This window comes from Passer domesticus, chromosome 1, assembly GCF_036417665.1.
Source record: "Passer domesticus isolate bPasDom1 chromosome 1, bPasDom1.hap1, whole genome shotgun sequence".
Lineage (NCBI taxonomy): Eukaryota > Metazoa > Chordata > Aves > Passeriformes > Passeridae > Passer > Passer domesticus.
In genome coordinates this window covers 78,700,357-78,713,571 of record NC_087474.1, presented here as the reverse complement: position 1 = coordinate 78,713,571, position 13,215 = coordinate 78,700,357, and the positions used below count along the sequence as shown (strand labels likewise).

At 41.2% G+C, this 13,215-nt stretch overlaps 1 protein-coding gene across 3 annotated transcripts; it reads left to right on the top strand.

Annotated features, from left to right (window-relative positions):
* The first annotated feature begins 478 nt into the window (after nt 1-478).
* On the top strand, nt 479-8,922 carry LOC135304331 (leukocyte elastase inhibitor-like). Of its 3 annotated transcripts, none has more exons than XM_064426622.1 (7): nt 479-630; nt 1,862-2,037; nt 4,008-4,145; nt 4,938-5,055; nt 5,669-5,811; nt 6,528-6,695; nt 7,428-8,922. In XM_064426622.1, the coding sequence occupies exons 2-7, from the start codon at nt 1,870-1,872 to the stop codon at nt 7,827-7,829; spliced, it is 1,137 nt and encodes a 378-aa protein (XP_064282692.1). In that variant the 5' UTR covers nt 479-630; nt 1,862-1,869; the 3' UTR covers nt 7,830-8,922. The 3 variants fall into 3 exon arrangements, with proteins under 3 accessions (XP_064282692.1, XP_064282705.1, XP_064282697.1); XM_064426635.1 differs by lacking the exon at nt 479-630 and adding an exon at nt 720-818; XM_064426627.1 differs by lacking the exon at nt 479-630 and adding an exon at nt 814-902.
* The last annotated feature ends 4,293 nt before the right edge of the window (nt 8,923-13,215 follow it).

Below are 13,215 nucleotides of genomic sequence, written 5' to 3'. Positions count from 1 at the left end.
AGGGGAGTGCAAACAAAAGCATTATGTGCATTTTGTGCATCCCAACACATAATGCTTGTTGCAAACAAAAGCATTATGTGTTGGGATGAGACCCAACACTTTTATCACCGGGATGCATGCCACTGCACTTAAAAGGCTGTGCACCTGAAACCAATATGGGCAGGATAGTTGGGGATATCCCAAGGACTGATGGAGAACGAAGATTGTGATAAACCATAGAAAACTCCCCATGCAGTTAGTTTCTTTGAAATTAAGAAGAAAAAAAAAAGCGAAACAACTTCATAAAAGATGAGTGTAAATAGAGACACAGGGTGGGAAGGCAGAGAGGAGCCTCCCTGGGCAGCAGGGATGCGCTTGCTCCATGGGTCTAAAACACCTGGATCTCTTACCGCTGGGGCAGGGTGGGGGTTTTTGGTTAATCCCTCTCCCGAAGCTCCCTCTTCTCTCCGCCGGAAAATCGGGGACACCGGGACGGGAGCGGCCGCGGGGTGACACCTGCCGCCCCGCCCCCGCCGCCTCTGCCCGCCCTGGCGGGGTCCCCGCGGGTGGCACCGCGCTGTCGCCGCGCCGCTCGGCTCCTTCCGATCCATCCATCCCATCGCACCCAGCCCGCTCCGTCCTGCCCGGCAGGTAGGTGACCAAGCAGTACTTGGCTGCCTCCGACCCTGCCCCGGCGCATCCTACGGGAAAGGGACGGGAACGGGACGAGGAGGGGAAATTTCCCCTCTCCGCCTCAGCGGGCGGGGGGCGCTTCTGGGGCCGGGGGTGGGCACTGTCCGGCCGCTGGTTCGGGTGGAAGGCTTGCGCAGTGAGGGCAGGTAAACGAAAGCGAAAGTACGCCTTGGGGCTTGGGTTTGGGTATTTTTAGCGGTGTTGGTGGTTTTTCCTTAGCCTGCAGCTCGGTAAGTACATGGCAAATCTGCCGGCTGTTTGTCGGTCTGGCACGGAGGAAGCCGATGGTGATGATTTGCAATTGCTGTAGAAGGGCTGTACAGGAAACATCCAAATTTTGGCGTGAACTCCTCCACGCAGTTCTGTCCGGAGGAGCTAAAGAAACAAAGCGAGACTCCTCCGGCTGCAAGCAAGCGCAGGGCAGCCGGGCTCTGAGCTGGGCGAGCGGGAGCTGGCGCAGCATCCAGCGGTGCCGCCGCCGGCCCTGGGTGGGGTTTTGAGCCTGACCCGGCCCTTGCGCCTGCCAGCCTGCTCCTGAGCATCTCCCCAAAAGGCATCGCTTCCCCTGTGTGCCCGCCGGTCACCTGCAGCCCGCAGCACGCCGGGCTCCCTGCCCGAGCCCGCTGGTGCTGGGTGCGGCGGGCAGGCAGCGGGAACAGCCGTGCTCTCCGCTGCTGGAAGGCAGCGGGCACGGAAGCCTTTGGCAGGGCTGACACCGCTCAGGGCCATGGATTTGTGGCATGAAGGCGGGCGGGTGTCTGAGAGGTGTCTGAATGGCCCTGAGCAGATACTTTGAATGTTCTCTGTGCGTTGTAGAGGAGCAGAGGGAATGCTGGAGCCCTGGCGTGTGATGGGGCTGTGAGGCTGAGGGACTTTTGCAGCTCTACCAGCACATACACTTCCAGTTTCAGATCTGCATGAAAGGAATTTTTAAAAAATAATGTCTGTAAAGTTAGTATAATAAGGAAGGCTGGAACAAACCATTAGCATAGAAAAAAATCCCCTGTTTTTTCAATGTGTCTGATTTATTTTTTTTTAATTATAAGGTGCACTGACGATGATATTCTTGCTGTTTCTGTAAGCAGGTGCATCCAGTTCAATCCAGTCTTTACTCTGTGAGTCACACAAGGTTAGACAAGGTGTTTGAAGAATGTTTCCCAGGGTCCTTATCAACTGTTTTATTTTTCAGCTATAACCATGGAGAACCTGTCTAGTGCCAACAGCAGATTTGCACTTGATCTGTTCAGAAGGTTGAGTGAGGCCAACCCAACAGGAAATGTCTTCTTTTCTCCTGTCAGTATCTCTGCTGCTCTGGCCATGGTCCTTTTGGGGGCCAAAGGTAATACAGAAGCCCAGGTGCTGAAGGTTAGTAAAATAAAATGGTCATTAATTTTATATTTTATTTACATTGAAAAGGGTTGTGTTTTAGAGGAAGGGACATGAAATGAGGGTGATTTTTTTTTGTTCAGGACAAGATTTCTGTCATGCACACTCAGTTTTTCTCAGACTCTGCAGCTAGTTACTCTCTGCCTACCCTGCTCCAGAGCCCTCTGTATTTTCTATGGCCCTTGTTGTAAATTTAATTTCAGTAGTTAATTCTTGACAGAGGAAACTAATTACATTAGTCAGTCTCCTTTTAAATTGATCATAACTTCCCACAGCGAGGCTCTATGAGTTTTCATGAGATATTCTGACAAACTATTACTTTATAACACAAGATCACCAACTGTATGTTCATTTTCATTAATTCTGTGTGTTTTTGTAAAAAAACACAGTAGCACTCTATAGTTTTATATCTAAAGCTATAATGGTACATGGTGATGCTACCTAGGTACCAGTCTCTCACTAACAGGCACCCGGATATCTCGAGGGAGCTGGGTCTGCATGGTTATCTTTACTGTAGCTTTTGGGTAGGTAGGATAGTTTAAAAAAACCCCTCCTTATAAATTGCAAAAATGGTGCACATTGGAGTGTGCCAGTTTCCCCTGAAACCTCTTGTCACGGAAGGGACTCAGTCACTGTTATTTTTGCAACCTCGTTAGGCTAACGCCTGTAAAAAAGTGTGGGAGTCTCCTCATTGCAGTCATCCTCATGCATTTGCCTATGAATAATTTCACCTTTGTATTCTGGACTTTAGGAGGAACTGTTTTATATTGTTGGGTATTGCTGGGCTTACTCAATAAAATTACTTCCCCACTACTTGTTCAAACAGACTTTGAACATATTTCATGTAATCAGACTGACAGCCCCACCTAGGATAAACCTACTGACAGCACAAATCATGCAAAAGGAACTTGGGGGGAAAATAAATGTCTTTCAACACAGTCATCCTCAGCAGGGCATGTTTCTATACCATAATACTTCACTTATGAACACAGTGCTAATTAAAGTGGGACCGATTAACAATGTCAAGAGCTGTTTGCAGGGACACAAAAATTTGTTTCTGGGATCATAATTCTATTGTAAGGTTGCCTCTGTGATGTTCTTGCTCAGCCACGCACCTGTGCAGCACAGCTTGTACTGAGGTGGTCAGCAAAGCCTGAGTGAGGGAAAGAGCAGGCTTTCCTTTGAATCCAATCACTCCTTCACAGCAGTCTTCACTACTGGCAAACACACAGATTAAATTTGAATATGAATGTCCTGCTCTGGTATGGCCATCCCTATCCATGAGGTCTGGCAGCTTCTGCTGTCATAACTTTAAGCCCTGGCCAGCCAGCTTGCCTCTGGAAGAGGAGGTACTGGTAAAGAGATATTGCAGTAATGCACTTGATCTTAAACCTAATACTTATATATATATAAAATAAAGTATATATATTTCTATATAAAAAGTGTATATGAAGTGCATATTTAAGGAGTTACATTTTCATAAAATTATAAAGGACAAATTGCTCGAAGTTTTCTTAATACCTCACTTGTGATAGTGATGATTGTATATTGTAAAAATATACAACCCCACATCCCCTTGGGCCAAAGGGGGAACCAAGAAAGCAAAATGGCATCATCTCTCTTTTTGATTCCTCACCTGGGAATGAGTTCTTGGGCCCTCAGAGGAGAGGCCCACAGAAATGCAGGCAGGATTTGGGGCTGTGATCAAGAGCTTCAGCTGTGACTGTGTATAAACCAGGATCACAATACAAGTGGCTGACATGGGCAGTGTAGCACCGAGGGACAGTTTGACTCATTCTTTGGGGTTTACAGAAGTCTCAAAGCAGCTTCCAGCCTTTTCTTTTCTCTTTTTTCAGCCTACCCTGCTGCATCAGGCCTACCCTACAGATTCACAGTATGTTCTTTTAAGACAGTATCAACAGCAGCTAGTTCACTTCTTTTTATTTCAGACGCTTCATCTTGACAAAGTTGAAGATGTTCATTCAAGATTCCAGGCTCTGACAGCGGATATAAACAGAAGCAATGCTCCCTATCTCTTACGGCTGGCCAGTCGGCTCTTTGGAGAGAAGTCCTACAGCTTTCTGCAGGTACAGTGGTGCACGTCAGGATGGCATGTGGTGGGAACTGGGGGGAAAGTGCAGCTACTTGAGTATTTATGAAGTAGAACTATTTCCAAGCCTATTTCTAAACTTTTCTGGGAAGTTGACAAAAGTGCTTCATACTTGCCGTGTGAATTTCCATAGCTGTGAGCATCTGTGCCTCTCACCTGAAGGGTGTAACACAGCAAATCCTTTTCTGCTCCTGTTCACTTCTGCTGTTCTTGTTCTCAAGAGAAGAATCACTGGTCTATGTTCTTAGTTTACAATAACTAGCATGACATCCCACTCCATTACAACCAGCTTTTTAGGTTGCAGCCAGTTCTGTTCCTGTTGCAATCAGCTTTCTAGGACTTTCATTGGAGTAGTACCACATTACCTCAATCTTTTTGAAAACACTATTTATTTGGGAGGGGATATCCAATATGCATTAACAACATGGCTCTTCGCCAGTGAATTACAACTTTGTGTGATATTTTTGTCCCTCTTCAGCTGTTTTGGAAAGTTTTGTTTTATTCCAGCTGTGCTTGAGCCTGTTTCAGGAGAATGATAGGTAAATATTGCAACAGCTGCAGTAAGCACCCCATCAGCTCTAAACATGGCTGGTGTGCTATGAGGCTTGCTCTAGGAGTGGGGAAAAAACCTCTAACTTCAGAATTCCCCCCCACTGTTAGAACTCCACCTCAGAGTTGGTGACAATCTGAGTATATCTTATCTACCTGATAATTAGATGTTTTCTTATCTTCATGCAGTGAAAGCTATTCTTGTTGTTCCAAAATCTAGGATTTCCTGACTAATACACGGAAATTATATGGAGCTGACTTGGCTACAGTTGATTTTCTTCAGGCTTGTGACAAAGCCAGGAAAGAAATTAACCAGTGGGTTGAGGAGAAAACTGAAGGTAAATTACTTTTTTGTTAATAACTGGCAGGGTTTCATATCTTGGGAGAAGGAATGGGCTTCATTCTCTGCTGTCTTTCAAACAGTTTAATTCTGCCCTAGGATACTCATTTGATGCTTGGACAGAACCAGAAATTACCTAAGCAAGACGTTTAAACAATTCTATAAGTCCTGAGGGTTGTCCATTCTGTTTTGTGCGCAGGCCATGAGTGCAGGAGAGATGGCTAAACATGGAGATGTACTCATGAGATGGAAAATTTGGCTTAGTCTGTCTTGATTAATACATATTTTGTATATATATGTTTTAAATTCAGTATTCCTTAATGTGGGTGTTCTGCAGTTCTTGTATGAGGAATAGGTGAGTTGCATGTGACAGTTTGGACTGACAATGTTATGTTTTCATGAAATCATTGTATATCAAAAGTTATAGTAGTGTGTATTAAGAAAAATTATGGTGAAGTAGTGAGACAGGTACTGAAATACACATTATTACAGGAATAGATTTGTTTTATATTCGTAGTATTTCTATGGCATCAGTTTCTCAATGTGTATTTTATATGCCATCAACTTACTACATGATTTTGTTGTGACCCTTTTTTCTGCTGCTTCTGAAGGCAAAATCCCTGATCTGCTGGCTGAAGGCTCAGTTGATAGCATGACCAAGCTGGTACTGGTGAATGCTATTTATTTCAAAGCGAACTGGGCAGAGAAATTTCAAGAAGCTGACACCACTGATGCACCATTTCGGTTAAATAAGGTAATACAGATACATCCTGGTGGGACATATCTAATGAAAAGGTCTAATAATATAGGTGGTAATGTGAAGCGTTGCTTACAGATAAAATATTTAAGAAATACAAAGTAATTTATTAATATTTTAATTATTTTGTATGGATTTTAGTGTTTTTCCATATTCAGCAAGCTATATATTGTCTTACTTACCAGTATAGTGTTAGAGACAATTCTCACCTATGGTTTAGGACCTAGCAGGGTTTCTGTCTGCAGCAGACCAGCAGCTATGAACTGTGTCTGTTTGTGATGCTAGGTAAGCAGCCTTGAAATGACAGGACATTTTGATTAAGCCCCATCTTCTTGTTCTATATTCTGCTTATGTTAACAGCTTTACAAGTTACTGTATGCAGTCGTCTGCTTTATGCTAAACAGAGTTGGTCTTTGTTGGCTTAACATTTTCATACAACAGTTTGAAGAAACAGTTTCGGTTTCTGTGAGGACTATGCCATAGAAGCCAAAGGAGAACCAAATATAATACAAACTCATTATTTCTTCAGAGGAAATCGTTATTAAACAGGCAGTCAGAAGTTTGAAAGAAGTTTTATAATAGAGGAAAAGTGTTTACATAAATGCAGTTTTAATTTAAAGAACCCATGTCTTCTGTTGGTTCTTTAAATGAGTATTTCCTTAACTGTTACTTTTGGTAACAGACCTCTTCCTCTCTGCCTTTTATCCATCCAGAATGAAAGAAGGACAGTAAAAATGATGTATCAGAAAAATAAATTTAATTTTGGATACATCCCTGAAGAGAAGATCCGTGTTTTAGAGCTGCCTTACGATGGGAGAGAACTTAGTATGATCATCCTGTTACCTGATGACACTGAAGAGGACTCCACTGGACTGCAGAAGGTGACCCATCTAAGCCAATGCAGTGTTCAGTGTTTTTAAGTTGGGCCATTCAAAATTAAAACCTTAGTGAACCCATGTTCCCAGGGCACCAGATCTATCTGGTGTATTTTTAGACAATTCTCTACTAGTACAGCAGGAAAAGAATAAATGGATGTACTGCATCAGGAAGAGGAGTTGTGTTCTAATTTTGTAGCTTGTGTTCATGTGTCCTCTGCTGAACTGAATGAACCGTGATGGAGACTGAAAACAGAGTTAACTGTGAGAATTACCTTGCCTCGTCTGTTTCTTTTTAATGACAGAATTATTTTCAGTAGCTTTGAAAGTCTTTCTTTTCTTAACCATAAAGTAGTGAGACTGTTTTGCATTAAATGACGAGCTTCTTTGAGCTCTCTGATTATGATTTTCATTACTTGTTTTTAATTAGGTAATTCCATTTAGTTAAATGAAACAGTAAGAAGACTGGCTTGCTATCAGTGCATGATTTTCCCTTCTGTACACTGCAGCAAGAAGCAAATGTCTACATTACTTTGTAAAGTAAAAACTGCACTGACTCCACCTAATTTAAATAGTATTTTTTTAATCTCTATTTAGCTATCAAAGATACGGGTATGTTCATTTTTGCATAGCTGCTTTACCCTCTTATAATGTTCTATAAATAAACCCTCATAAATGTTACTGAAAATGAAATACTACACTGGTGATAAGTAATGCTCTCTGTCCTTTTAATTCTAGATGGAAAAGCAGCTTACCTTAGAGAAGATCCAGGAATGGACACGTCCAGAGCATCTGTATTCCGCTGACGTTCACGTGCGTTTGCCAAAGTTTAAGCTGGAGGAAAGCTATGACCTTAAAACAGATTTAGCTGCTATGGGCTTGCTGGATGTATTTGACAGTGGCAAGGCTGACCTGTCGGGAATGTCAGGGGCACGTGACCTCTTCCTCTCTGCAGTTGTCCACAAGGCTTTTGTGGAAGTGAATGAGGAAGGCACGGAAGCTGCAGCTGCCACTGCTGGCATTGCTATGCTCTGCATGGCCATAGAAGAGGATTTCAATGCCGACCATCCTTTCCTTTTCTTTATTCGCCACAACCCAACACAAAGCATACTTTTCTTGGGCAGATATGCTTCCCCATAAAAGAAAACTTAGCATTTGCAGCAGTTCCTGCTGTTGTTAATGAAAGCTTTGTTCCTGAACAAGTTAATCCTCCTGTTGTGAGTTCCTAGTAATTTGACTGAGATTCTGCCTTTCCATTAAAACAGCTCCAGAGAAAACGAGGAGTAATTTATTTTTCTTTCTTGAGATTGACATAATTTTTAATTGAACAAGGAAAATCTTGGAGTAGAAATACATTTTCTTGGAAGAAATGCATGTCTCTTGAAGCACAGTATCAGCCTTTATGCATCCTCACATGGGTTTGTCTGTGTTGACAGCTCCCCATTGGGATAAACAGTCACTGCTTAATCATCCAGTCACTCCTTACGCATAAGTACTAGGTTGTTCTTGCAAAGCTATCCCTTCCCTAAAATCTTGCTTTAGAAAAACACTGTAATAAAATCATTCTAAGCACCAAAAGGCATGTCTCAAACAGCTGGGTATACACAGTTCTGTCATGAAATAGAAGGTCAGATAACATTTGTTTAGAGACATCTATTAATAGTGAAAGGATTAAGCTATTTAAACAAAAGTAACCACTTGAAGCTAGTAGCCAGGAAAAATTGTAACACAGCTTTTGAATGAGAAAGAAAAAATGAGTAAGACTTTAGGTGATGTGTTTAAAGAGAATTTTTTAAAATTTACATTGTGTTAAAAGAAAATGTTTCAGGGATTAGGTTTTAGGTGCCTTTTTGAGAGTTCAGAAGCTACCAATATGACATTAGATTTTGGCCAGTACCTCTGTAATTCCCAAAAGATATTTCAGCTTCCCAGAGGAGGATCTGCAAGAAATATCTGATGTTTCTCTTTATGTACAAGGATTCTACATTTTCTGAGCTGACTTCCACTACCTCTTTCTGCAGAAACCTCTAGTACTGTACCACAGTCTTATTCCTGGTAGCCAATTACATGCTGTCATGTTCTGTGTTTATTTTTGGAGGTTATTTGCTTGTATCTTGGGTACTGTAACATTTACCTGTACAACCTCAGCTCTGAATGGGGCACAAGAATTTATATAATTGCAAACTGTATTTTAATCTTGTCTTTAAGCAAAAAATAAAAGTCTTTAACCCAACTTTTGTTCAAAATGGCAATTTTTACATGCAATTCAGTATTTCAGAGTACCAAAATAACTGTCTGAAGGGTAGAGCCACAGAAAACCACTGGGGCAGCAGGTGCGACTTCAGGCTGTCTGAAGTCGTTCAGAGTAGGTGAAAATATTGAAAGCCAAATTACTCAATAGAAGAGATGATTGCATGAACCAGCAGCTTCTCCTGGAAGTGTAAGCTGAGCTGCTCACACCCACCAGGAACAGGGAGAGTCATGGTTGTATGAAATGGCACAAACACTTGGTCTGCAATACCTGGTTGCAAAGGCTCTGGTAGGTTTGCAGAGGAGAGTGTGTTTTGCAGCCTGCAGATGTGAATGCAACTACCTCTGCACCAAGTGCTTCGAGAACCCAGTGCCTTGGCAAACAAAAAGTACTAGCACAAAACCCATGCAAAAATTTGGAACACTTTGATAGTGTGTTTGTTCTGAGTTTATGAGTCTTGCTTCAGCATTTTAGCAAAAAAAGGTGCTGCTGCTGTAGATGGCAAAGCAAGGCTCAAAAACTGCATTTTAATTTCATCCTTATCTTTATTTGCACAAAAGCAGTCAATGTATGCAAGATACATGACTGTAGCCTTTTAGGGCAGCAGTTACCAGGAAATCAGAAGAAAGATAAAACCTTGCATAATAGTACAAATCTGCTTTAAGAAGAGACTGATGTCTGTATTTATTGTGTTGGTATCAGCATTCAGTAACTGAACGATAACTCAATTACATTGAGACAAGTTTAGTTTTCTACAGACAGGGTGCACAAAACAAAATCTCAGCAATGAGAATCTCCATAAAATCAGCTTCACATTCAACCATTTCAAAAAACCCCGTAACCCTACCGGCCAATACTGCCCTTCCATAATTTATGTCCCACAATAAGATGGTTGTGTTTTTCCTTAATACTCCATGCTTTTTTCCTGTGCTCTTGTCAGAACAAATGACTGACAAGGGCTGACTCCAACAGAGAGAACTGGCATGCTATCTGTATTCACATTTCTAAATAATATTATGCTGCTTCAACTATCCTGTTGAAAAGGATTTTGTTTGTAGAACTACTGAATAAACACAGGCCTCACTAAGTTCAAAGCAGGGTAATTTTGAGTACAAGATGTTTTAATTGAGGAAAATAGTAAAAAATGTAATTTTAATGAGTTAAAGACATACAAGATGAGAGACTGAAACATCAGAAGTCTCAATGTAAAATCAGGTACTTAGCCTTAGTCTTATCAAAGCAGCATTCATAAATCCACATGCACCACATAAAAAAATTCTGCTTGCAAAATCTTTAGTTTATATTAACCCTCAGGAATGCAACATTAAAAAGTCAGCCTGCCTGCAGTTAAACTTCCTAGGAAGGAATTGGTAAATTCTTGAGAACGTTGAGTACCCTGTTCAAAACCAATTTGCAACAGGCTGCTGGTTTGAGTGGACAACATGTGAGTTTCTTCCAGTGAAATAGAGGATTACAGTAGCTGGATTTCCCCATCCATTTTGGCCTCTCCTTAGCAGACCAGCCTTTATATAACAAGACAAAACTCTGAGAAATATTTGTTTACTCTGCTGTGATGAGTAATCCAGACTTTGTACTTCTGCTAACAGACTTCCTAGGAAAGCCCTTTGGTTTTGTCATTTAAACAGAAAAACCACCACCACCCACCATCAATTGTCTGCTTTTTGTCTGATTCATACAGCTGAAATTGCTCATCCTAGAAAGTACATTCCATAGTGTGGATAAGGAAGACAGTTATCTCTGCACTTTACGTCACTTTATACTAAATTTACTAGATAAATTTACACAGATAAGTTAACTTGGAGCATGTGTAGCTATACTTTTGCTGTTAAATGTACATGACCAAAATGACCAAAATCCGACCTGATCAAGTCTTGGAGATGGATGGTTGAGTTAATTTGCTGTGGTTTATTTCAGAAATAAGACCAGTCCAGTTCTCTTGCACCTATTGAGATAAAAAGCTACAACTGAAATCAGAACCTTGCTTTTGGTTAGGGTTTCCTATTTTTTTGGTTAAGTTTTTGTTGTTAATGTTGTTTTTTGTTTTGGGTTTTTTGTTGTTTTTTTTTTTACTGTAGTGAACCGCTAGCTCAGTCATATTATCTTGTGGTACCATCTAAATGCATGCTATTATCCATATTCATTAAGAGGCCTACGCAATCCCAGACTACTTAGTAACAATAAAAGACAAAAACCGCAGCCAAAATCCTGGAGAGCGCAGCCTGTCTGGAAACATGCTGAACATGCAGGGTAGCTGCTGGCAATTCAGATAATGAACTCATCACAGCAGCCAGAAAATGTATCATCAGGATAGATGGGAATTCAAACAACCAGCTTGTATAAACACTCATATTTTAAAGTCATTTTATGGGAAATGGTATGCAGTCATTTTGGTCAAGCGCTTTTCTCTCTCAACATGAGACAAAATGCTCACAGAATAGGGAAAAGAAATGCAGTCCAGAGGTTAAACTGAGGGTTTCAACTTTTTGTGCACAGGAAACAGGACAAGAAAAATAAAATTCAAGAAATGATTTCACATAAATATTTAGTATAAAAGCCTGGACAACTCCTTGCCAGCTGTATCATCCAAATTTTTATCTGTGAGAGTCAAACAAGCTAAATGATGGAAACAATATTCATTAGGTACTTTTCTAAAAAATTCCTGCAATAGAACTAATTTGCGGAATTATTAATATTTCTGTCGTGGCTATCCATATCTTTCACAAGGGCATGTTACTACTGGAAGAAACAACTTACATCAGTACAATTTGTTTCTCAAAGTACTGGATTCACCAACATGGAATGGCGAGGGCATGGCCTTTCTCATAATCTACATTATCTCTTAGTGGCACAACTTATTGAAGAGAAAAAGAGATCATGGCATGGTGGATTTTGATGGGGTTCCTTACAGCAGAAGCAACTGTTACCTGATAGAATCCAAATTTTCTAGTGACACTGCAATGTTTGGTATTTCCTTAAACCTCTACACTCTGAAGAGTAAATAAATACACTGCTATACCAGCATGCAATTCATATTTTGCCCTTCAGTGAGCTTCTCAGGGTAAACTTCAGGTAGTCAAAAGCCAGAAAACAAAAAAAAAGAAAATATGCTCTGTGATTTTTAAATTTCATTCTTTCATCTTGTGCTTTTGAAGCAGTTTCACTAGGAGATTGTCTTCTGCTTGTTGAAAGCAGCATTGCCAATCCTGTGTGGAGACTGCATAAATTGCTAAGAGAGGAAATAGATGTTTTTGCCTTGAGTCTGTTTTGGAGGGATGGGAGATGTTCACCTCTGAGTGCATCGGGTCCTGATGGACTTTCTAATGGAGTGTGGAGTTCTTCAAAGAGAGCAGATGACCCTCCATAAGGGGATATAAAAGAGATGCACATCAGCAGCAGGGAGAGAGCAGGAAGCAGCCACTCTCCAGTGTGGCTAATTACCACAGGGAGGAAGGGAAAAAGTAAACAATACTTGGCTTGGAGAGCAGCCATGAGGCACAATGGCTTTGAAACATTAACTCCTAGTTACCAAGATTTTAGTAGCCCATTAAACAGCACTGTCTGATGGATCTGACCTGAGTGGCACAATTTCTGCCTCCATTGGAGGCTGAGGAATGAAGCACCACCTCTGAACCCTTTGCCAACCTGTGCTGCCCTCTGAAGGTGAGCACATGCTGGTTCAGCATTGGAAAAGACCACACCTTGCTGTATTCCTCCAAAGGCATTCCAGAGGACCATCAGGATGAAAATACTAATCTAATTAATTACCCCCTTAATTTATACAACAAGCAAGCTCCAACCAAACAACAACAAAGTGAACTGTATTAAAAAGAAAGGCATGCAAATGTATATAAATAAAACTTCTTGAAATACTTGCTTGTCTTTAGAACAGCATTTTGCCCATTCAGAAACTACTTATTTAAGGTAGAAGAACATAGAAATGTTCAAAGAATACGAACAATATACAGTCTAACATTACACAATTATGCAAAAAGGTTCAATTTCTGAAACATTTCAGTTACACCAGGATCTTTGGCTTGACCCCTACATCATGTAGAACTTCGTATGAAGGGAGTCTCACAAAAAATTAATCTCCAATACAAATCACTGTATTATGAGGCTGTATATGCAAAACTTTTGATCAAGGCCAAGCATCAGCAATCTGTCTTGAGAATGAAGAGCAATAACCAGAATGAAGGTGGCTTCTGGACTTGGCACTGCATTCTCAGCCCACAGAGCTCCTGGCTTGTGAACGTT